General features: G+C 39.9%; 1 protein-coding gene and 1 long non-coding RNA gene across 4 annotated transcripts in view; one reads left to right on the top strand and one right to left on the bottom strand.

Moving 5' to 3' along the window:
• The window catches only part of bru3 (bruno 3), a 394,704-nt gene that overhangs the window by 105,907 nt on the left and 262,744 nt on the right, over window positions 1-26,053 (bottom strand). The window contains 1 exon segment of the mRNA XM_068292297.1: window positions 20,664-20,712. Within this exon segment, the coding sequence (XP_068148398.1) occupies window positions 20,664-20,712 (49 nt within the window).
• Window positions 1-26,053, top strand: part of LOC137578745 (uncharacterized) — a 317,816-nt gene that overhangs the window by 92,690 nt on the left and 199,073 nt on the right. The window lies entirely within an intron of this gene.

The raw sequence follows: 26,053 nt of genomic DNA, 5'->3' as shown, positions 1-26,053 counted from the left end.
AGCGGAAAAGCTAAAAGAGAAACTGTTGCACGCTAGATAACCAACTGGCCACGCCCACATTAAATTAAAATTAAAATGCTAAAATTTCCCTCAACTCAAGCTGTGGGAGGAGGCGGGAGGATTGACAAATACACGCCCCTCAGTGTGAACGCCACAGGACTTCAAAAATGCAAGCAAAATAGTTTTTAATTAAAAGGTCTCGACTGTCACACACACACACACACACACAGTCGCTGATCAAATATTAGTCACACTCACTCACACACGAGAATAGAAGTTTACACTCAAAGCAAATATATTGAATATATTCTGTTAGTTCGCAACACTAGCGTCTTGTGTAATTAGGTATGCCCAAAAGTTGTCTATCCATCATCTCAATTAAAATCATAGGGAAACAACTTTTTGTGCTCGGCCGCCGCAAGTAAACAAATAATTTCTATGTAAATATTTTACACTAATTATTTCAAATATTTTGCATGCGGCGACGAAAAACAAATTGAGGGCCCGCCAGACTCTGGCTCCAATCTGCCACCAGTCAGACAGACAGACAGACAGACAGAGAGAGAGAGAGAGAGACGGACAGTCATTCAGCTAGTGAGTAAGTTTGTCTGTCTCCTTCTACCAAAAAATAGTTATTTGCTCAAATTAAATATATACATTTGTGTATGTGTATTTGTGCTGGGCAAATATGTCTCTCGGTTCCACCCACTCTCACCCTCACTCTACTTCACTCACTTGGTGTGAGAGTGTGTGTGTGTGTGTGAAATTATTTTATGGCATTTGTCCTAGACAAACATAGTCAAAGGCGACGACGACGGCGGTTCTAGTTGGGTGAGTCACTTCACCTAAAACTATGCAACTAAAATTTGCTTTTCCTTCTCTAACGCCACCCCCTTTAATTTTTTCCCTTTCTCGTTTTTTGTTTCTGTGTGTGTGTGTGTGTGTGTGAGAGCAATTTTCCAGCCTTTGGGCGACGCCTTTTGTTTGGACACAGGCGCTGAAATTGATTAAGTTTGTTGCCTGCCAATGAAAAAGGCACTCAATCAAACGCCGTTTGGGGCTCTAGCTGCTGGAAAAAAGTGTCATTGAAAACGCACACACATACAAACCCACACACACACACACACAAGTGCCTACCGAAATAAATGAATGAATGAGCAACAGCAGCAAACGGAGAACTGGCAATGGCAATGGCATATATGGCACGGCATGGCATGGCATATACGATGGCATGCATTCAAATCAAGTCAAACGTAAAAACGTTGACTTTACACTCACACGCACTTGAAGGACATCGAAGAGTAACGACAGGCGGCACCTAGCGACAGCCAGAGATTGCCAACTTGTGCGCGTTCTGTGAAAATGAAATGAATTGTTTGCCTCCTCCAATAGATATCACTATGTATGTATGTATGTTTGTATGTAGAATGAAGAACAGAGAGACAGTGAAAGAAAGAAAGAGTGATGGCTGGGGTTGAGAAAGTCTTGCCTGGACTTAAATGGCATTGAAAGTGACTAGCTCTGGCCAGCATATATGTACATACATACATACGTGTGTGTGTGAACTAAAAATAGTATACAACTGACAGTGTTAAACTTAAGAGTGGCACTAGCACTTAAATGCCTTATAAATATATCAAGTTGATTTCATATATAGAAACTAAAAGACACACAGCACAAGTTTACTTTCCATTAATGGATATTTAGTTGCTATTGCCAGGTGACCCACTAAAGTCTTAAACACTTGGCACATTTTCTTTTTGCTTTCATTCTTTCTTGTCAATCTAAATTAGAGAAAACTTCAACTAATGTTGATTAAGAATATTTAGAAATACTCGAAACAAACATTAAGCACTTGAAAAGTAACTGGCATATGTTTAACAAAAATTTATATCCAATAATAAATTGCGTTTAGATTTATCTTTCCCATCTCCACATATATCTATGGTTAACGTATGCATAGAGAGATATTGATTTTCATATTCGTTTGTTGCTTGTAAATCAAAAGTTTTGTAAAGCGTAGTGAATTTTTTAGATTTTCAAGCACATTTTTTTGTTTGTGTATTTTGACTCCTTCGTTTTTATTAACAACAAATATGACATAGTTTACTACATCCTTTTCAAATAGTTGCTAGCCAACATTTATTGGAAATTCCAAACATAAATTGACATTCCGCACACACACACAAACACACACACACGATTGGGACATCCACTGCGTATGCGTAATATGAAACACTAAAAACCGAATTTTTTGCTCACTGGAGTTTTTTTTGTTATTTTCATTTTTGCATTTTGGCCGAAACGAAGTAAACAAAATCGTTTGCCGACAAAATTTACAATATTAGTTTGCAATCCGGGCAAAGACAATAACGGGAGCAGCAGCAGGAAAAGCTTATCAATTTTTTTTTTTTTGTTGTGTGAACTGGCAAAGTTTTGCTTAAATCCTCGCCTTATCCTCATCTCGTCCTCCCTACTTTAGACAACATAAAAGTGCCACTGTAAAATATTTTATTGAATATAATAAGCAGTGCAAAACTTTTTTGTGCTCTTAGAAAAACGAGGAGACACAAAGTTGTTGATGCCATTTAATATGAGATTGCAAACATTTTGCTTTCTTCTCCTGCCATCTTTTTGTCCCTGTCTTCTGTCGCTCTCTCTCTCTCTCTCTCTCTCTCTCTCTCTCTCTCTTCTAGTCGTTCTGTGCACTCTTCCTCATCCGTTTATTGCATTTTGCTTTTGTGAATATAATACCTGCGTGTGAAATAACGCAAAGTTTATGCAGCGCGGGCAGAAACGAAAAAAAAACTTTGCACTTAAATGAAAACTACAAAACATTTAACTTTTGGGCGGCAACAACGGCCGCGGCAGCGAGGAAACCGAAAGAATAAAAAAAAAAGAAAAAAATTTAAATGCCAAAAGCCCTCTGGGCAACGAAAATGAAATTTCTTTTCCAAAAGTTTACACTTTGTAGTCAACGTCCTGGGCCAGCATGCCCCGCATCCACCTCCTGTCCCCTTCCCTGCCACTACCTCACCACTCTTTATCTTGCCATTGCCTCTGGTATGGTCCATAGTATTCGTGTCTTTGATGCTTGCCACAGTGCAGAAAAGAAAGTGTCAAATTAAATTTAAAAAGTGATTTGCCGCGCTTTCATTTATTCCCTTTCCGACCTCACCATGCCCCTCTCCTGGTCTCTGTCTTTCTCTATCGTCAAATCCATTCTACCTCTCTCTCTCTCTGTCTGCCTCACTCTCTAGGCATCTTCTTTTGCTTATATTTTCTTTTGTATGTATTCTTTTGGCGGAGAGTGTTTATTTTGTTGTCTGTTGCTTTTTAAATGCTGCCAGGCATGCAACTAAATGCCAAAGTGAAAATGCGAAAATTCGCTATAATTTGCTTCAGCAGCCTCATTCCACCTTCTCTTCTCGATTCCCCTTTATAGCAGCACCACCAGCATCAACAACAACAACAACAACAAAAGAAAGTCATTTAATGTAGAACTAAATTGAATTGCTTTTGGTAGAGAAAAAACGATAAGAGAGAGAAGAGGATAAACATTTTGATATTGAAATTGAGAAACGAACCGCAACATCCAGCGGATGAACCTCTAACCGTATTAAACATTCGTATCAAATTTCTCATTTAGACAATCCACAAAAATATGAGCTGGTCAAGTTATCTAACACCAAACACTCATTTAGATGGCCGCCCCCTAAACCAGAAACAACAACAATAACAACGACAAACAAAAAAGAAATAAAACCAAACCCGAAAAACCTTTAGCAGACCAATGATGAGCTTTTTTGTCCTGTCATTGACCACTAGCAGGTGTGTCCTCCTCATCATCAGACAGACAGACAGACAGAGTGAAAGAGAGAGATAGCCATAGCTTAGCCTTATCACCCATTCTACCTGGCATCGACTCTTGTCTGGCCTGTCATGATTGACGGTCATTTGTCATTTTCTACCATTTGCCCATTTATTTGCCCACAAACTTTTTTAACCGCTGGCCAAGCCAAGCCAAGCCAAACCAAACCAAACCACACCAAACCGCACGCAAAACTTTTTTTATTTTTATTTTTGGTGCTCCCTGCTTATGGCACATTTGTCAGACGTTGACGTTATGCAAAAAACCAGACAAATACAACGAGTGAGGCAGAGAGAGAGAGAGAGAGAGAGAGGGAGATGTAAGCAGTAAAGAAATGTTTGTAGGTGTTGCCAACATGACGCCTTTAAGCGCGTATAAATTACAAAAAGCCAAAAGTCAGGCAAAGGCAAGAGCAAAAGGGTTCCCTCCACCAGTCCGACCCCCCTGCCAATCTTGTATTTCGCTTTTTTATAAATGAAGTTGCATACTTTTGGGCTGACTGGCAAACCTGACATGTCACGCCGCTGCCGCCAACGACTCCAAACTGGTTACACGGTTATACAGTAGACCGGCCTGTTATCGGTGTCGACCCACGCCCCATTCAAAAGGAACGGCTGAATGGATGAATGGATGGAGCTTGGCGAAGGCAAATGCCAGAGGCATTCATTAAGAAGCGGAAATTTGTGATTTTTGTGGGCAAAAGAAAAATTACTTTTCAACTCGAAACGTGTGTGATTCTGAGTGTATGTGTGTGCCGGTTTAATTGGTTAAAAATTTGAATAGCACGTGATTTTGAATGGAACAAAATCAAATGATATATAAATTAGCTGCTTATATGGCCTAAACGAATGCTTCTATTTGTTGGTATTTGGTATATTACAAAAAGCAAATTTAACCAATATTATTGGCAGACAGTATTGTGAAAATCTCTTCAAAGACTTAATTAAAAAATTCTGTCCACTTTTTATACAGCAAATTAAAGAGGCGCTGAAAAGTATGCCAGACTTTAATGCTTAATGTCATTTACTTGACAGAGAAGGGGAAAAAGTTTTTAATTTCTTGTAGAGAACATGAAACTGCTTCCTCTTTTCGTTTTTTATACCATTTTTGTTTTTTTTGTTTTTGCTTTTGCTTTGTTGTTGCTACCATTCAGAGCAAACAAAGTTTAAATGCAGCTGCGTTAACTTGGGCTCAACTTTCACACACTTACACACACACACTCACACGCGTTCACACACACACATATGTATGCAAATTACGCTCTCGTAAACTTTTGCAGCTAAGCAACAAACAAGACTCTCATACAAACACTCACACGAACAGGTCGGTCCAGAGCCAAGGCCCAGGCAAAAGCAATCCATCAAAATTGCACCTTCTTGCAGGAGCAACGACTCTCTCTCTCACTCTCTCTCCGCATCTCTAGCCCTTTCCTCCCTTCGAGCAGTTCACTCTCCACTCTCTGACTAAATTGAATTTAATTTGTTTTGCGCGTCGCACACATGGAACAGAAATTACATCCTACCCAAGTTAAACACTCCCCAGAGAATGAATGAGAGTGAAAGAGCAAGAAAGTGCTACAGAGAGAGAGACCTAGAGGGGGGAACAAGACGACGATGACGACGATGACGATGACGACAGAAGGCTATTGTTTAACCCCTTGTTGCCTGGCATGCTTTTGTTAATTATTTGATGAATTTTTAATTGATTTTTCGCACACAGCATGGCGGCACCGAGCACCTCCCCGTTGCCCCACCGTTCAGTCCACCTCTTAGTCAGGCCGCCATAAAATGCGCTACATTATACAATATATATAAATATTTATATATATATGTGTGTGTATATATGTGTGTATATGTGTGTCTGTGGACATGTATGTGCATATATAAATAAAAAACCGTTGCATACTTTTAGTTGCTTTGTTATATTCAAACAAAAGGACCAGCAGCAGCAGACGTTGCCCAAATGCATTGTTGCAACATTTAAATTAAGATAAATCACCGCAAAATTTATGGTTTTTAATATATGTGTGTGTGTGTGTCTTCGTGCAACAGAAGAGCAGAGGCACACCCACTTATCCACCTATCTCACTCTAGATGGCGGCTTGTTGCCGCTGTTGTTATACAACATGGAAAACAATTTACTAAATTGCAATTAAGTGACATTTTATACCAAGTTCGGTTCGGTCCACTCGTCGGCCAGAGTCCAGTCCAGAGTCCCTTGCTCTTCACAACCGTTTGCATGGCACTCTGTCCCCTCGTCACCCATTCAGGCTGACCACCACACCGAACACAGCGAACCCTTTGGGTAATAAATTTGAAATTGCGGTTTGGCAGTTTTAAATATTCAATTAGTTGTGAAATTTTTGCGCGCACCAGGCAAAAATGGTAGAATATATGGAAACTGGTTGCGTGAACGAACAGTAGGATGATAGCTGTCGATTTTTGCACATTTGAAGGACATTTGTGGCACATTAGGGCAAAATGAAATAAAAAGCAAAAAGGAAATTGGAAAGGGAAATTGAAATGTGTGTGTTTTGTTGAAAATTGGTGCAGATTTTTATTCAATTTTTTTTTTTTTTTTGTTTTTACCTAACTCTCTCTCTCTCTCTCTCTCGAACAAATGCATTTAAGTAACCGAAAGCAAAACTATTTAATTTTTATTCAATTTTATTTTGCAGGAAGTGACAGGGCCAAATGGTGGACAAGTTGTATGAGATGTGACAATTGTTGCCATCATCTTTCTGGCTGTCACTTATTCACCGGTTTAAACCTTTCTCATTTTTTTGTCTCTAATTTATTTCAATTCCCATCAAGCAAACAAAAAAAAAAAAAAAAAAGAAAGAAAGGAACGACTTTTGCTTTATTGTTCACTCTTATTAATTTAGTTGCTTTTTGCTTGGTCTCTTTCTATCTATCTCTTTGCAGCTGTTCTTGTGGTTGTGTGTGTGTGTGTGTGTGTGTTGGCAAGTGTTGTGTCTGGGTCGTTGGCACAACTATAACTTTTCGCTTGGTTTCTTTTATTTTGTTGTTGTTGTTGTTGTTTAACATTTATGCAAATAAGTTTTGATTGTCTAGAATTGTAGACGCGAGCTGACTGAAAGCAAGTAAAGTGAAAGAAATGGAAGGGGCAGAAGGAGAAGAATCATCCATTCCCATTGTAGCTAGGAAATTGAAAGTTAATTTGCATGGCCAGCAACAATAACTGTCAAGGCGGAAAAACGTTTATTGTTATTATTGCATTATCCATTTTCATTTCCATTTCCATACTTTCGGGCGCTTTAATTGCACGTGCATAATTCTTTTAAAATACAGTTACAATTATGCATACATATATATGTATATACCAGCAGCTTCTCCCCTTCCTTTTCCTCATCCGACCAAAAATGGAGATTCAGATTCAGACTTGAAATTTTATCGTCTGTTTCGGCGGCAGTTTACTTATTTCTTATGCAGGCAGAAGGCTTAAAGGGATGCCGCCTGCTTGTTGGATGGTGTCGTTTTAATAAGTTTTTTTTTGTTGTTGTTTCCTTCAGCTTCGCCTTTAAGGCGCTTACTTGCATATTTATGTCACTTTTCTCTCATTTTTTTTTGTCGATCTCACTGTCTCACTCACTCTCACTCACTTTTGTCATTCTGGACACTTGAGCGAAAAAGAAGGAGTTTGCCGCTCGTTCATGTGTGAGCTGGCTGGTTGGGTGGGTTGGAAGGACACACACAGCACATTCCAGGCTCAATTGACAGTTCCGTTGTGTGGCATAAATTTTCATGTGACAGCTGTCGGGCTTATAAAATGTGAAGGAGGGATGAAAAGAGATCTCATCATCTCTTTGATGATGATAATGATGATTATAATAATATTTTCGGTTTGTTGATAAACTGAAGGCTTAAGGCAAATACATTTATATGTATATTAAAAGACGACTTGATTGATATCTAAATAAAGAAACTTTGTTCTTTGTTGCACCTAACAAATCAATGATAATCAATGGCAAAAAAAAAAAACAGTTTAATTCTCTACAGTTCGTTGAAGATTCATTTTGAAAAACTATCACGTTGGGCGCCAACAAATTGCTAACTGATAATTGTTAAGAAACTCGCTGTACGTTGGCCGCCAACTCTAACTTAATTGATTTCTTAAGCCTCTGGACCTAAACTAAACAGCACCTGCATTAAATGAGAACAAAACAACGGCTACTATTTTTATCTTAGAGTTAATAAAGAAAAACAACCAATTACGGTCTTCATTCGCGATATAACTCAAAAGATACACTTAACTTTCGCATTGACTCAACTTATGTTGGAAATTTGTAGAGAAAGAAAGCTATAAGCGCTTGAAATTAATGATAATTTGATATATATAAACAGATATATCTATACAAATATATATGTATGTACCACAAGGAAACCTAAACAGCCATAATAATTAGACAAAAAAATGAGGCAACGATAATGTTCATGCTTTTAATTACATCAAGAATATAATGACAAAGGACGTCACATTGTTTGATAGTTAAGGCATTTACTATGATAATTAAAAATTGAAGAGAATTCTAAATCGAAAGTGATTAATATATATATGTGTATATATGTATACCTACATATGAGGAGCGATGGAAGTAAAGTAAATAAATTTTTATTGAGTGCTTCAAGAAGAAGCAAAGTCGTTTCACATATTTTTCCTAGTTTAATTGAAAGTTGCGCGTTTGACTTTCAAATGACATTCAGAATCGGAGCAATATACACTCCACACACACACACAGCTATAGAAAAAGACAAAGAAAGAGAGAGAGAGAGAGAGAGAGAGGGAGAGGGAGCGAGAGAGTGCAGGGTAATAAAATTATGATGAAGCTTTGCCTAGCCCCCTCTCGCCATAACATTTGGCTGGCTGCGAGTGGCCCATTGTCTGCCTGTTAACATGCTCATTATGGCAAAATGGCAAAGAAGTACAACAACAACAAAAAAAAAAAAAAAATATATAAAAATAAAGAAGGAAAATCCTGACAAACAGACAGACAGATGGTGGAGACAGACAGAAACTCGTTCATGACGTTCACTTCAATTATAATTACGTCAAACAGTGCAACAAGAAAATGTGCAACTTGAGGCAAACAAGATAGAAAGGACTTGCCCACAAAAGTAGACAGAGACAACGAAAGAGAAACAAACATACAGACAGACAGACAGATAGACAGACAGAGATAGAAAGAGACAAACAACTTGAAAGTGAGCATTTCCTTTTAATGCCTTTGCGCTTTTTGCCATTTTTCTTTTCTTTATATTGCATTACATTTGCTCTGCCAGGCAAGGCAACGAGAGGATGTAGAAGAAGGAGGAGAGCGCATTAAAAACAATGCCCAGGCAGAAGCAAAAAAAGGCAGCAGCAGCATCATCATCATCTAACTCCCCAACTCTTTCCAATGGCAAACATTATATCCTTGGCAGCAAAATAGCAAGAGGAAAAACTCATAATTGCATGGCACAAATTGCAAGTTATAGCCAAAGTTACAAATCCAGAGTCAAAGAACATATAAAACTATAAGCATTCATCATAGAAGTTTCCCTTTTTTTGCTTGCTCTCGCTCTTTCTCACTCTTCGTTTTCTTGTTATCCTGTTTTGCTCTAGATGAGGTTACTATCATAAAAAGCATAGACAGAGATGTGTATATAGGGGACAGTCTATTGGACAGGTGGCCTAGGATTTCGCCCTCACACAAAATATATTTGTATATATATAGATATATATAGTCACATTAAATAAGAGATAATAAGGGTACAAACGTTAAGAGGAAGAAGAAACTAGTTGAAAAGTGGCAAGTAATTAAAATGAATTGGTGAGAGGTGACTTTATTTTGGCCATGTAAAAGCAATCTCAACCCTTGCTCTCTTACCCTTTACACACGGAGAGAGAGAGAGTTAACCCTTTTTTTTGCCCAAAAGGCATTTCCTCTTGTTATTTAAAAAAAAGGCAAGAGACTTCAACTTAAAGCTCTGCCAAATGCCAAATGGACTTACTCCTACAATCTCTTGCTTTTGTTGTTGTATGCCTATGCATGATTGTGAGTATGTGTGTGTGTGTGTGTGTGTGTTCAGAAGGATATTTGCTCTAGGCAAACGTGGCTAGAGCAACAAAACAAGCCATAGTCATATACATTCTCTACCCCCATCCATTTGAAACCATCTATCTATCTATATAGAAATACCAGTAGGATAGAGCCAGGGAAGTCATCCATCCATCCAACCATTCATCCATCCATCCATCCATCCAGCCATCCATCCATCCATCTATGCAATGCAGCAAGTCATGCAGCGAAGCTCGCTGACCCGCACGATGAAGCCTTTGTCCTCTCTACTAGCTACAACCCATTCCTGCTTTCTACTCCTTCTCTTAACAACTATCTATCCCTGGCCAGCTTTTGCATGCATTTGGCTTTACAAACAATATTTGGTGTAGTTGCTGCTGCTGCTGCTGTTTGTTGTTATTGTTGTTGTCTTCACACAACAAACTACATCTAGCTCAGGCGGACAGCCCGAACGGGCACCGATCCCGAAACCGAATCCCCTGGCCCACAGAGGGAACTGACGCTCTGCAAAACTCTGTTGGCTATTTGGAAATCCTCTTTTTCACTTTTCAACCCTATCGCCTGCCCGCCCCCGCCCATCGACCTTTTACATTGCCGCTGCCCTCCGTCCCATTCGTCCCAACTAAACAAACTAATATGCTATGCTTAAAGCGTACATATTGGACTTATAGTTGTTGTTGTTGTTGTTGCTCCTCTTGTTGTAGTTTGCTGTTATTTTTGATGTTGTTTGTCCTGACCAAGAAGGAATGGCTTAGGAGAGGCGGAGATAGGGGGAAAGGAAAGGGAACAAAAGGCCTCCTGCTGTTGCTGCTGCTGTCATATTTCGTGCTCACGCTCACTCTCACGCCTATATGACACGCCATTGTTGTGTGGATGCTCTTCAAAACAAAAAAACAAAAAAAAAATGAAACGAAAAACGAAAAATACCGAAAAAATATACGACAAGCAAGCATCAGGATGAGAATGACGATGAGTATGAAGATGGGATGTCCCATAGGACATAACATAACCAAACACAAGCTAGGGATCTCTCGACCAAAGCAAAATGCACTTGGGTTGCCGCCTGTCCCATGCTTATCATATAAATTTCCTTTCGTGCTTGTTTTTTTTCTCTTCGTGCTGTTGTTGTTGTTGCGAAAAGGCTAAAAAGTTTTGCCTGCCTGCTATTGAAGGCTTAGAAGCTCCCTCTTTGCCATCCTCTCCTCTGGTCTACTACATAAACTACATAAAATGATGGGGGGTGGGGGCAAAAACAGCAAAACAAACTCAGAGTCTGCGTTACGAGAAAAATCAACGTTAGAGACAAAACAAAACACCGCCTACCTAGAGATATCGGGTATATATATGTACATATGTCTGACTGACTGGGCTATTGATGTGTCATGCAGTTGGAGAACTGCATTTACACTTGACTGATGCTTGTGATGAGAGACAGGCACCAAGGACGGCTGTTAAAGCCAATGCAGGAAACGTTTCGTGGGGTAAAGGGCCAAAAAGTTCATTGAATTTGTAGCAAAAAAAAAAAAAACGTGTAACGTGTAATGCAGTCAAGAGTGAATAAAGTTATTAAGAAGAAAAAAAAAACTCGGTTACCAAAGACTTACGGCATTTATAGAATTGAATTGGAACTTACCTATAACGAGAAGAGAGAGAAAATTAGATTAACAAAATGACATAAAGTTATAAAGATATAAGGAGATAAATTATGGGAAATAAAATTTTTCTTTTCCTTTTGCCAAACTAAAGCCAATTAAAATTCTATTCCATTTCTAGCACATCCCAATCTTGAGTTTTGTAATGCTCGACTATTTGTTCTTATTTATTTGATTCGCACAAATGCTTTTCTCTCCTCCACTCTCCTCATCGTCAGCTGCTGCTTAGCGTGCTCTTGTGTGATTGACCTAGCTTTTTTTCCTTCTTCGCTACAAAAAAGAATGAAAAAAAAGGAAGACGGCAAAATAAACTACTTTAAATGCAACAGCGAAAAGCTTTGAGAATCATGCACATGACTTTGAGGCGACTTTCAAGCGAGTGTAGGAAACTGTCAGAGGAGGAGGGACAGGACAACAGAGTGTCTCAACCCCAGACAGGCGGCATCATATCATACGTGTAGAACATTAATCATGTCCACACCAAAGACATTTCCCCCAAGAAATTTTCTGTTTAATGAGCTGTGATCTTTCTTCCATCTAAGTTTTTTTTTTTTTTTTGCCAGATGGGCATTAAAAATTATGAAAGAGAAAACCCAAAGAGAAGAAATTTGAAGAAGAGAGAGAAGAGCATGAGACTGAGCGTGGAAAATGCATTTAAAATGCAGCAGCAATAATAAAAATGATAATGGCATTATAATACAAGACACACAAACACACACACATATACATACACCAGACAGAAGAACAAAACAGTGTATAGAGTGGAGCAAAGAAGGCAGCAGAGCGCATTTTATGCCAGAAAGTATGCTACATTACTTGCAGCTCGTTAATTTTTATAGTTTTCGGCTTCAACTTAACATAAATTGTCCAACCATGCACAATCCACCACACCCCGCACCAGCACCAGCACCCGCACCTCTACAGATTCATTAATTTTGCCTTTTTGCTTATGTCTTGTCCTCCAAAAGGCCAAAGGAAATTCAAGTCAATTCTATTGATTTCACCTAAATTAAAACACACCCACAGACACACACAAACGAGAAGTAACGCAAGCTGGGCAAAAGAAAAAAAAAAAACTTTGTCTCAAAAATATGTAGAAAATATATAAAAACTTGTTTTTGTGCTTTGCGGTTGTCCCGCTGTTATTTTTATTAGACTTTTTGGCTTTGGCTTTAGCTTTAATGGCAGCCCGCCGCTGTCAGTCCAACTGGCCAAAACATGTCTTTGCTTTTTGCTTTCATCTCTCTCTCTTTCTCTCTGTCTCTGCCCCCTAAATTTCTTGTCCTTCTACTTCATTCCTATTAAGTTATCAAGATTTGTAAAGTATATGAGCCGAGCAAGCGTCAACAGTAGAATGGGAGAGAGGGACGAGAGGGAGTAGAGCAAAGAGTGTGGTAGATGAAAGCATAAAATTGCTATCTGTCTCTTTTACACGTCCCTCAATTGTGGGGAGTGAAACGACGACGCAAGATATGGCCAAATAGCGTGTTGGCAAGCCACAACGAATAAAAAATGTGCAAGAAAGGACACACAGAAAAAGAGAAAGAGAGAGAGAGAGAAAGGGAGAACAAAAATAATCAAAAACACAAAAAATAAAATAATAAAAAAAAAACAAGAAAAGAGTTGGATATTAGATGTGGTCATGACAAAATATAGCCAAAGGAGCCAAAAGGAACTGCTCCTGCTCACAACAACAATCTGACTTCATTTAACTTAAAAATTGTTATTCTAAAATTTAAGCATAACAATCGATTTGCGGTCGCCTGTTCGTGGTTGGTGGCTTCAGGTTACATTACTATTATTATGGTCATACAAATCAAGAGGTGGCCAGCCTTGGGATTTTATAGAGAACGTAACCTAATTACTATTTCCTGTTTTTGTTTTTTCTTGTTTTGTTCTTTGCCTCGTTTCGAGCACCAGAAGGAACGCAACCATATCAATTTGTCTAATTGCACCTGAGCCAAGCAGCTAATGCGAGTAAACTCGGGCGTCAAATGTCACTGCATTAAATTTAAAGCATACTTTTCAGGGATCAGCAGACACACACACACACACCTACTCTTATCCCTGTATACATTGTTGCCACCGCTTTGGCACTCTTTTGCTCGATTCGTACTACTATTACCATAACATTTATGATTATTAACCTACAATGCAGGGCACTCTAAATGCAATTAAGATTACAATCTATATTGCAGCTGCCACTGTTTCATTTCACCAAAGCGAAAGAGAAGGAGAACGTGATGGTAAATTAAGGGGAGGGGGTCAAAAAGAAAGCAACACAAATATGAATGAAGGGCAAACCTGGCAACCCAGTGTGTGCTGGACAACAACAACAACAACAAAACCCCACGACAAACAATTAAAAACAATGCCTGCAATAAAATGCTGTTGCCAGATGCTTATCCCGTATGAAAGCAACCAACACTGACGTCCCCATATTGCATAAGAAATAATTACTTTTTATATTACACACACACACACATTCACACGCCCACTACTGATGCCCCCCGTATCCCTATCGCCTCCTTCTACTTTGCACTTAACACTATTGATGGCGGTCACAACTGTACCTACCTACCTACACGAAAGTGTCGCCTTCGCGTGTCGCTTATCATTTCGTTTTTCACCAAAAATGAAGACACCAAACAAAAGCCGTGCAGGGCAAAGAGTGGGAGAGATAAAGTGAAAGAGAGAGAGAGAGAGACAGGCCGGAAGCCACAAGGCAAAAATAAAATAAAATAAAAAAAAACCGTCAGACAATTGCTAAGCTGATAAGATCAAGCCTAAAAAGAGTGTTTTTTGTGTATGTCCAGCGAGACGGCGGAGGGAAAGAAAGAAGTGAGTGAAAGTGGGGAAAAATTGAGGTAAATCACAGCTAAGCCGCGGCAACTCTATTCAATAAGGCGTAATAAAATTGGTCATAAATTGAAAAAAGAGACAGCTTTATACACTATAAAAAGTACCAAGAAGAACTCCTAGAGACAAACAACGAGCAAAAGAGAAAGAGAGAAGAAAAGATTAATTGCTAAGATGTTGGCTAATAGCAAATAGAAGAGTAATAACCTCTATCTTGGCCAAAATCATAAAAAGTTTAAATGAATAAATTTTGCAATAAATGTTATAAAAATACATTTTTCACAAGAAATTTTAATTTACTATAACTTCTGGCCTTGGCAACCTCTCTTTGTCTTTGTATTTAAACCCAGTCAAAATCTTTTTCCTGCTGTTGTTCTCTTCTCATCTTATTAAGTTTCAAAGAAGCAAAAAATTGCCATTTGATGTGCAGTGTATTTGCAATGTCGTTAGAATTTCTCATTCTCGTCTTACCATCACACTCACAAGGTAAACATCAAAAAGGAAGCTTCCGCCGCCAGGGCCAATGTCAACGTTGACTTTTGGTATTTTATGCAAATGTTTTGTAAGAGTGTCACGGACTAAAATGGCAATTGAAACGCTAATGATGACATTTGGCAGGCCTAAACAGGCCAACAAAAACGAAAATGAAAACAAAATAACAAACTAAAAGCATACATACACACACACACACACACACACAGAGAGTAAAAACATCTTTGTCTTTGTAGGCTTTTCCTACGCTGTTTCCTGTATGTTAGTATAGAGTAGTATACTCGAGGCTCAAGCTGGGAAAACATAACAAATCGTTTTTGTGTGGCAAAGCGACGACGGTTTAGTGTAAGGGGGCCCCGGACGGCCCTCTGGCATTTTTACGAGGCATTCAGCCAATTGACAGGCTTCAGTCGCTCGTAAAAAAAATCAAGAAAAATGATGCGCAGACAGAAGACTGAAGAAAACTACGCAGCTGCCCCCAACAAAAAAAAAAAAAAAAAAAGAAGTATGCAGACTTCAAGTTTAAAAAACAAAACAACAAGAAGCAAAAAAAAAAAAAAAAAAATAAATAAAAGAGAAAACATTTAAAGGCATTTAGCCAGGGCCTATATACAAAAAAATATTGCCTGTTGTATATATTCTTATTATCGCTTATTTGAACTTGCTGATGATTTGGCAAGTAAAATCGATTTTTCCCCCTCTTGTTGTTGTTGTTCTTGTGAAAAACGAAAAACGAGGAGAAAAAAAGGTCAAAAACAATAAAAAGCCTAAATACACATACGAACCTTTGAACTGCTGGCAGAAAAGACCGAAAAACCATACGAAACGAGAGAGAGAGAAAGTGAGATAGAAAGAGTATGAGAGGGATAGCGAGCAAGTAAGATATATATATATATATAGATAGAAAGTGGTGGCTAGAGGATGGGGTAAGCCTCCAATCAATGGCTCTGAGTCGCTTTTGGTACGTGTGAATTTAAGCTGATTAAAGAATTTAGCCAAAAAAAAAAAAAAAAAAAAGCAGAATAAGAAAAGAAGAATGCAAAAGAAAGGAAAACAGAAATTGATGTCTACTGAATCTGAGGCTTTTGTGTGCCCTTTGTTATTTGGTTGGCTTTTCTTTTGCCTTAGCCTCTTCTTATTTTTAATTTAGCCAACTTCTTGTTGCCGCTGCCCTTTCTCAACCATCAAGCATCTATCTGCCATATACCATATATGTATATATATTGTGTATATCTACATACATATATGACGTTGTGTGTGTGTGTGTAATAAAAAGAGCGAAACGCAGCCAATCATCATCATCATTGCCAAATTCAATTGAATTTGTCGCCTTAATCAAATTTATATGCTTTGGCCGTAAAAAATTTTCTCTTTTCGCTAATAAGGCAGGTAAAGTGTCGACTGACGACGATGGGTGCCGCGATTCGCGCTGCTCTTATGCAGTAGACAGGGCGGGGTGGATGAAAAATAGGGGGATGAATAAATGGAAGGATAGTGGTATGGCATTGACAATACAATTCAAGTGCGTAATCAGCCGAAAACGAAATGAGAAAAGTTTCGTCTTATTATTATTAGTTTTTCGTTTGCCTAGTCCAAAAAAGTTTTTGGTTTTCTTTTTGCTGTTGTGCTCATGTTGCTGTTGTTGTTGGTGTTTGTCATAGTTCATTGGTTTTCAATTTGATTGAGAGAGAGGGAGGGAGGTTGGGGGAAAAAACGTAACAAAGAGACAGAGAGGCAGAGTGAGGAGGGAGCCTTGTCTGTAATAATCAGTTCGCTTGGGCAGAAAATGATCTACGAAAAGTTTCTTAACCATCAGCCAAAATGTTTTCTCATTACACACACGGACACACACTCATACATATGCATGAGTGTATGTCTTTAATTTTTTTGTGTTCAACTTAATTTTCGTAGTAATTTATCATCGAGGTGGAGTTGATTTTTAATCTTTTGCAATCATTTCTCGCCGCCAACAGCCTCCAACAACAGCAACAACCTGAGGAAATGAATATTTATAAGTATGATGAATGAGGCTGGGCTGAGGGTGAGGACTGAATGAAAGAGGCGAGAGTTGACTATGGCGGGGGTAGAGGGGGACGAAAACGAAAAAAAAAAACGTTAGAAGAGGCAATCTGATTTACTGACGTGTGACAAGAACATTTTGCCCAGGATAAAGGTAAAAGGAAATTAATGCTTAGTTAGAAAGCATAAATCTGAAGGAAATACGGGTCGTATGAGTGATATTAATTTGACTTTAAGTTTGCACACACACACACACACATAAAGAGAGACCAGAAAAAGTAATACGTGTACGTAACGTAAGCGTACGTATGCAATTTACGTGACATCATTACGTGTTAGACAAGTACAAATTACGCGCGAAAGACAGAGCAAGAGAAGGCGAAAAAAAAGAGAATAAAGAACAGAAGGAGCAGGAGGAGTACACCGACTGAACGGCAGACGACACAATGAGTTTGATAATGATGAAACATGGTAGAAATCTCTCTCGCTCTAGCTCTTCCTCTCACTCATGCTGCTGCTGATGCTGCTGCTGAGGGTAAATATCAAGATAAATAACTGAGTATGTGTGTGGGTGGATGTGTGTATGTATCTGTGTGTGAGTTTGTGCAAATGAAATGAAAGTCATCAGACTCAGATATGGCACAGCAGATTGCAAATGCGACAAACGTTGCCAGGACACGAAAAGACAAAGGCAACAATTTTTGGGCTTTACGTTTTTGTTTCGGTCATATATGTATGTATAACTGTGTGTGTGTGTGTGTGTGTGAGTTGAGTTAAAATTGATGAAGTTAGCCCAAAGACAGAGAGAGCGAAAAAGAGCTTTGACTTAGATATAAGATGAAAACAACAAAAAGTTTATAAAAAGAGATTTAGTCAACAATCCAAAAACCAGTCAAAAGAAGAAAAAAATATATTTTGCAAAGTGTATTATTATTGAATTTATTGTTGATCTTTACAAAATTAACGTTTGTAACAAAATTCACATTCATTATCCTAGCTTTGTCCTACCTTTATCACTCTCTTTCTCTTTTTCTTCGTACATGCATAGGTGCAATCGCACACAAAAGTATGCAACACATTTCGCAATCAACTTTAGGTTTTTGCTTGAGGCCACAAAAAGTTAGGGTGAATAGGGTAAAGTGAAATGGACGAAAGACGGGGGGCGGCTTGTGGCGGCAGGGTTTTTGTGTGTGAAAGAAAAGTCAGTGCACTCTAGAGCGCGCGCAATCTTTTAAGACATTTTGCAGCTGGCATTGCTTATCACAGCCAGAGCAGCGCCCAAAAATGTCCATTGCACAAATTGCTTGCTCACACACAAACTCACACAAACGCACACAGACATATATAGAAAGAGGCAAGGACTCTGAGGCAGCCATTGCTCATAACACTCGGCGTCGACAACTCGACGTCGTTGTCGTTGGCTCGGTGGCTCGCTGGCTGGCTGGCTGGATGGCTGGATGGCTGTGTGGCACACAAAAAACTTGACAAAGTTGATGTGTCAAATCAGCAGAAGGATGCCAGCAGGACCTTTCCTACCGAATGACCTTTAAACTTTGCCAAAGGACATGAAAGCACTAATCGTTACGTTGCTCCCTACATTCATTCCATCCATCCATCCATTCATTCATTCATTCTTACGTTCATTTGCCAGTTTTACTTCGATTTTGCCTCTCGCTTACACTTTGTTAACCCCCCACTCACCGCCCTCGCACACTATTCAACTCGCTTACCCCCCTCGCCCCAACGTCTCACTCCCTTTTTCTATAGCACTAGCTACAATTTAAACTTTTCTAATCCGCTGGGGATTCAAACTTCAAGTTGCTGCTGCAGCAGCCAAAGCTAAAGCAATGGCCCAACAAGCCAAGCATCTCCTCTCCTCCTTAAGAACTTCGGGACTGGATGGACCATTGGACGGTTGGGCGGTTGGTCGGTTGGACGGGACCCATCAACGACGCAATCAAGTCGACATTTTTGTTTGTCGCTTTGTTTGTCTCTGAACAAATTTCCAAGAAATTAAAGCGCTAAACTTTTTTTGGGGGTCTCTGCTATCAGCAACTCACTTGGCAACTCAACGAGCCAGTTTCTCAAGACTTTTGACTTTGGCATCGAGCAGAGTAGAGTAGAGTAGAGAGGAGGAAAGATATGCCCACTACCCTGTCTAAGAAGAGGTCTACAACAGTCATGAGGCCAGCCAGCCAACCAACCAGCCAGCCTAGGCCAAAATGCAATTATATGAAGGACAAGTTTAATTGCTTGGTTAGGCTGAGGCCAAGAACAAGACTTGATCCTGGCAGCCAGCTGCTTGCAACTTTTTAGCCGCTGACATTTGCATTTCCCTTTTTAGTCCCCTCAATTTCCACTCAATCCCAACATCCCATTTAATTTTGATGCTGTTTTTTTATTTTTGGGGGGGCGAAAGTTTAATTTATTTAAAATCAAATCAGGCGTTGAAAAATTTGCCAAAAGGAATTTTTATTAGTATGTTTCTCCCTCTCGCTTTCTTGTTTTTCATATACAAGCAACACAGTAGATATGTATGTATGTCACCTTTTATTTCCTTTCTTTGTAACGATGTGGGTGGAATTGGGTGGTTGGCTTAGTGCGAACTTTGAACTGAATTCTTTTATGACATATATCGGGCGCAGTTTCTCTTCGATCCCTGCATAATAAGCCTGTCAATAAGTTTATCAAAAGCAACAACAACAACTACTCTAAAAGCTGACCCAAAAAAGGACAAAAAAAAAAAAAGTAAGTAAGAGACAGAACGGGAGTGGTAGGGGGAAAAAAAGTTGAAGTGCTGTGTAAATTATGCAAATCTTTATCATTTTCCTTTTTTTTTTTTGCTGTTGTTGTTTTCCATGCGTCTAAGGACCAAGGGGCCAGGCTGTCACAAACAAGCGTGAAACACAACAACCGACTGCCTGCGTGTATGTGTTTGTGTGTGTGTGTGTGTGCGTGCGGGCCAAGAGCGTTGCGAGTAAAAACAATATGGCGCCCTGGTCTGGCCAGCGAGGCATTCCTGATTTTGCCTGGCCCGTTCGGTTCTGTTCAGTTCTCTTCTCTTATATCCTGGCCTGCCATTGACAGTTCAACGTTGTTTTGCTATACGTTTACGTATTTTTTTGCCCCCCTCCACCAAACCATCTCCCCGGCATTTTTTTTCTCTCTCTGCTATTTGTTTTTTTTTTTTTTTTTTGTTAAATGTCAAATTTTTGCAGACAGTTTTGACAGTTTATCGAAGCGAGCTCGTAATTTTTGCTGACGTGTGTTGTAGGTGTTGAAAATAGTAGAAAAAGCTGGGGGCAGTCCCGAGTCCTTGCTTGTCGTTTCATCCGAAAAGGTAGGTTGGTGGGGGTTGGGTAGGAATGGTAGGGGAACCTCCACATACTTACTATATGTAGGTGTGAAAGAAAAGTTGGGTACTTTTTTGGTTTGTTTCTTTTTTTTTTGGGGAAAAATTTCTGCTGAGTGCCTTGAAAACTTACATAAAAGACGGGTCAAGTTTTCCTCTCTCTTTCTCTGTTTCTTTATTTTTTCTTTTTTTTTTTTTGGCGAGGAAAATGTAATTATTTGTTTGAGTCACCTATGGAGTAAGCGAGCTTTTGATTCGTTATGAACAAATTGATTTTGCCAGCAAAAGACATTTTTAGGGGGGCGAGATGTGAAAGAAACTTTCAATTCGATTACTTACCGCTGCGACTTTCATTTTCAGCTGGCTTCAGCTGTAAAGTACGGTTCATCTGAAAGATAAATTGAAAAATATTCTGATTAGTTATAATGCCATCAGATGTTGTCGATTATTGTGCGCTAACATGAATGAAAGTTTAGTGCTAATGATATGACGTACTACAAATTAAATGAAAAGATAATCATAAAAATGTTCGTTTTAAAAGCTACAAAAAGGGTAAAGAAGACTACAGCTAGGCCATCACGGGGGTCGTTTAGATTATCAATTTCAATTAAATCTGATACTATGATAGTCAACCAGTCAACAATTTTCTTCGGAAAATCACATTTCCATTTGTAACCGCCGAATCTCGTCTCTGACCCTCATCTCTTGAACAGATTGGTATCCATAAAATCAATTTCTCGTGCTCTTGCTATCAAACTTTCTATTATGGTAGCACTCTTCATAAACACCTTGAAACATTTGACCAAGCGATGGGCACTTTTCAAGCATTTAAATGCCACTCAATATGCAAACCCATCCTGTCTTCTCATTCTACCTACCTATCTCCTCTCCCCTCTACCATCTGCTGTTACTGCTGTTGCTGAAGTTTCTGCACATTTGCGCTCATTGCCTTTTACCCACGACTGGGCAGCCACATCCTGTGCCGCTTCATGCATCATTAAAGCTTAAATCTCACCCAAGCGACCCATGTCGACTGGGCGGCCAACACTTAACGTTTCTCCCCACACACACACACACACACACACACACACACACACACACACACACACACACATACAACTGTTCTCTCTCTTTCCACATTGGCCATTGCCATGTTGGGCAATGACTGGGCTACGTGTTGTGGTCACCTTTTGGTTTATGGCAAATGAGTAATATGCCAGCGGACGAAAAATGCCATTAAAAGACGTTCAAATGAAATGCATTAAAATAAAACTTAATTGAGGGCTTTATGCCGAATACCGAATACCGACTGCCGGACGCCTGTTCGACCTCCTCCTCGGTAGTACTCCAAACTGACGGACGCACTGACTGACTGACTGACTGTCAGCCTTCCTGCCGAATATATGTCTGTCCCAACCCTAAAAAGCTCTGCCACCTCCCACTCTCTCTTCACAAAAAAAAAAAACCGCAAAAACCGAGCAAATCAATAACGTAGAGCACAGAGAAGAAGCAACTTTGATGATGGCCTTTTATTTCCTGTTCGAAAAAAGTATATATCTATATAAAAGGTAACGCAGGTGTAATTTATTTGCCACACAAAATGGGCGGTTCTCGGCAACGCCCCGGCCCCCTTCAACTCCCCTACACCCCGTTCACGTTATGCTATGCCATCTCTGGTGCCGTTTTGGCTGTCCTGTCCTGTCCTGTCCTGTATTGGGCCTTAGATTGGCTCATCACCCAAGTTGTCGGCCCTGTCATTAGCCCACCAGAGCACCAGGCCTGCAAGTGAAGTCTCATCGTCGCTTGTCGCATGAATATTTTATAATCAGCCATTAGTTTGCGGCAATTGGAAATGATTGAAGCTTTTAACTGCAAAATTCAATTGCTTTATATATGCTTGTGAGTTCAGTAGAGTTGAGTTTGAATGGAGCGACCAGGTTCGGTTTGGTTTATCTCACCAGCGCTGCCTCTTCGACCTTTTTGGTATTATGAAATATTTAATATTAGACAGAGAGGAGAGACGGAGAGAGAGAGAGCGTTTCTACGTTTTCGTTCAACTTTACAATTCAATGTTCTTGTTTTTGCTGTTGCTGCTAGGTGTGTGTGTGTGAGCTGTGTGTGCGCGCCCATTAGTCAGGCGAGTAATTAAAATTTGGATGAAGCCGATGAACGGGCATGTTTGTAATTCAATTATGTTAATGATTGGACAACATTTACCGTATTTACATTAATGCATAATGAATGAGTAGAGTGGCATGGCAAAGAATCGTATGTGGCAGCATGCGTAGTGTCCTCAATGATGATGATGATGATGATGATGATGATGGGAGGGAGCCTAAATGCATGCTGCATTTTATTTTGGCTGGCTGATTTTTTAATTGTTATGCTCGCGTACTAAAACAGAAGGGAAAAACACAGTCCCCCTTAACCATCCCCCCTCCATCCATGTACGGGTATGGCAATTAAGTGCATTTCTCTGTCTGACCAAAGGCATGCCAGAAACACGTCCACTAGCCCCCCCTTCCCATCCAAGCCCAAACCAAAACCTACACCTACTCTCTTTCTCTCTCTCTCTGGAGGGTTTTTTTCTTTTTTGCGCGCAGACAACAACACACAAATGCGCTTTTGCTTTACTCAAAGCTCAGCTGGATAAATTAAGTGGTCGATGAACTGAAGCCTTGTTGATTTTGTATACAGGCGAATGTCGACATTTACACAACGCTAGTGTTGTTGACACTGATGGTCTATGAGGGGTCTACATAGATTGAGATGGGGTGCCATAGCAGATGAGAGATGGATGGCCCTTGTTGGAGGAGTCAAACTCGGAGTCGGAGCAGGGTGACGCCGCAAAATTTAAACCAATGTTTAACCGAAAAATGTTCATTTAGTCGCACGTTACGTTCCAGTCTTCATGGGGGCTTCCCCAAAAGGATGAATGATTGATGTGGCGTTGTGGGTAATAAATTGGAAAATGTTTTTCGGCTCAAGTAATGCACACACGCAGCAGAAGCAACAGCAGCAGCATCTTCAAAAGGAAGCTAAGTTGCATTGTTGTCTGCCTGCATCATGCCTGGGTTTCGGTTTTCTTTTTTTTGTTCTCTTTTTTTGTTGGAAGCTTTATCAGCGTTGGCAGCCCGCAGCTGCCACTGGATTGCAAAATGAAGAAGAAGAACAACAACAGCAGCAACAGGACTGAAATCAGTGCTTGGATGCAACCATATTGAACAGGCAACCAGTTGAGAATGAAGTGCAAAAGGCAGTCAGTTACCCACAACAGCCCAGTCACTCACAATGATTGGCTTTGGCCAACTTTTGTGTGCTGATATGAGAAGCCCGCTCTTTGATTGCAATAGCTTTTGCAATACCGTCCCCCCCTTCGTTTCTACACCGCTTTTCCCAACTACCTTTAAGCCCACCATTCACTGTGCTGGCTGTTTGTTTAATGAACTTCCCGTAATTTATGAAGAGGTTTCAATTGCTATTTGCAAAAGCAATACACAGCTGACTACAAAAAAACCCTTAAAAGTATGCTAACCAAAGTGTAAAGATTCATTAGAAGTCGAAAATAACCCCTAATAATAGTAGGATCTTTTTTAATAGTAAAAATCGATTCTGTATGATGTTTAAGATTAGATCGATACAGTTTGTGAAATATGGCGAAAATTTCTTCAATTGAAGCTTAAAGATTGCAATTCTAATGGAAAGCCATATTGGTACACAAATTGCCGCATTGGGAGAATTTTGTTGGTTTTCTTTTTTTTCGGTTTTCTTGGGCATCTATCATTGGCTCCTTTGATTTTCAAACTTTGGCGCAAGTTTTGTATGTGCCACATACTCTTCTACTACTTTTATCTATCTTTCATCAACTTTTGTGGCATTTGTAAGACATCGCCGACGTACATACACACACACACACGCCCATAGAGACACAGACACACAATACACTGTAGTTGTAGTAGTGGCAGCAATGGTAGTGGCTTCAGGCTCGTTCTTCCTCATCCCCATCTCAATGTTTCTCCCATTCACTTACTCTGTGCACAAAAGCCTTGCTAATTATTGCCCCAAAAAGGTTTCACTGGGTGCCCTTCTCTTTCTCTTGAAAGCCTCCATTCAACTCCAGTTTTCTCTCTCTCTCTCCATTTCCATCTCTATCTCTATCTCGCTTTCTTCTCTTCAGGCTGCTGCGTAATTAGCGCACATAATTTGAAATTTAAATGTTGCCAAAAGCCGAAGCCTTTGAGAGTCAAAATGTTAATTAAATCTTTTTGGGTGCAAAAGTGAAAGAAGCACAAAAAGAATACAACACGAAAAATGGTTCAAAAATACAACAACAACAAAAACAACTACAAAAAAGGCAAAGTATGAAAAGATGCCAGCAATCGTGATGCTGCTTTTGCTGCTGCTGCCTCGACACAATTAGCCTTCACAATTGCTTATGACAAAGTGCTCATACTTGTCGTATATATGTATGTATGTATATACTACACACTATATAAAGAGGGTTAGAATGGGAGGGGGGTGGAGAGATATTGCAGCGACAGTCCGACTGTCGACTGCCAACTGCCGACTACCGACTGGTCGAAAGGCGCCAGTGGCAACGTTAAACCGCAAATTTTAGCGCCCCAACAAGTCGTGCATGACGTCGAAGTCAACGGCAACGGCAATGACGACGACGTCGACGGCGGCGGCGCCTACGCATATGCAATGCGACCAAAAAGTGCCAACTCGACCAAAGTGCTTTTGGGTGCATGGACCCATAAACTGCGTTAGTTTATGATGCCTGAGCGCTAAGTGAGCAAAGCGAAACAGAGACAGAGATCCAGTCAAGCCGTAAGTGCCGTACACCCACAACCAATCCCCCGTCCAATCCTCCCCAACTAAGCCCAACTACTCGCCCGCCTGTCTTCACCCCTCCAAAATGCCAATCTTCCCATGCAATTAGAATGTGGAGCCAGCTAGTGGAGTTGAAGCCAGCAATACTTTGCTCTCTCTCTCTCTCTATGACTCTCTGTCTTCCTTTGGTCAATTCTGGCCCGGCTTTTGTTGTTTTTATGCAGCTCGAACTACATAAAATGGAACAACGAAAATGCAATTAAAACTACGTTTTATGGCTTTGTTATGGCAGCCGCGTCGTCGTTCGAAAGCAATTTTTATTATGCTTTCTCCGCTCTAGCTTGACTGTATAGGAACGGGGGGGCGGACGGCTGCCATTGCCAATGCGAATGCCTTTACCGCGGAGGGAGGACAACGACAACGACGACGATGATGATGATGATGATAGTTTGAAAAAGGGTTTCGAATTGAGTTGCTGCGACCCCACAACATGCATGTGTGTGTGTGTGTGTGTGGGTGTGTGTTGATAGAAAAGTAATATTTTATGGATAGCAGTTTGCTTATTGAAAACGCACTCCGCCAGCTAGCTTGCTTATATTTCTACTTCTACTTCTTCTTTGCTGTTGCCCATATAAATATGCTATACTTTATAGATATATATATATTTCTGTTAGTTTTTGTTATCAAAAATCATAAAAGTTTTATGCAAAAGTTTTGTTCGCTATGCTGCAGCTGGTGCTGCTGCTTCAACTGGAGATACAGAAACTCTCTCGCACTCCCTCTCTGCTGAGCGCTTGAAAATTTGTCACTGGCAAGCCCCTAAAAGTAGACAATGTTGCCTCAAGCGCGCTTGTCATGTGCGACAGAGACACAAAAAGGGAGAAAAAGAGGAGAGT

The sequence above is a fragment of the Drosophila tropicalis genome, unplaced genomic scaffold (genome assembly GCF_018151085.1).
Source record: "Drosophila tropicalis isolate 14030-0801.00 unplaced genomic scaffold, ASM1815108v1 contig_694, whole genome shotgun sequence".
In the NCBI taxonomy this organism is placed as follows: Eukaryota; Metazoa; Arthropoda; class Insecta; order Diptera; family Drosophilidae; genus Drosophila; species Drosophila tropicalis.
This window is presented reverse-complemented; position numbering and strand designations above follow the sequence as displayed.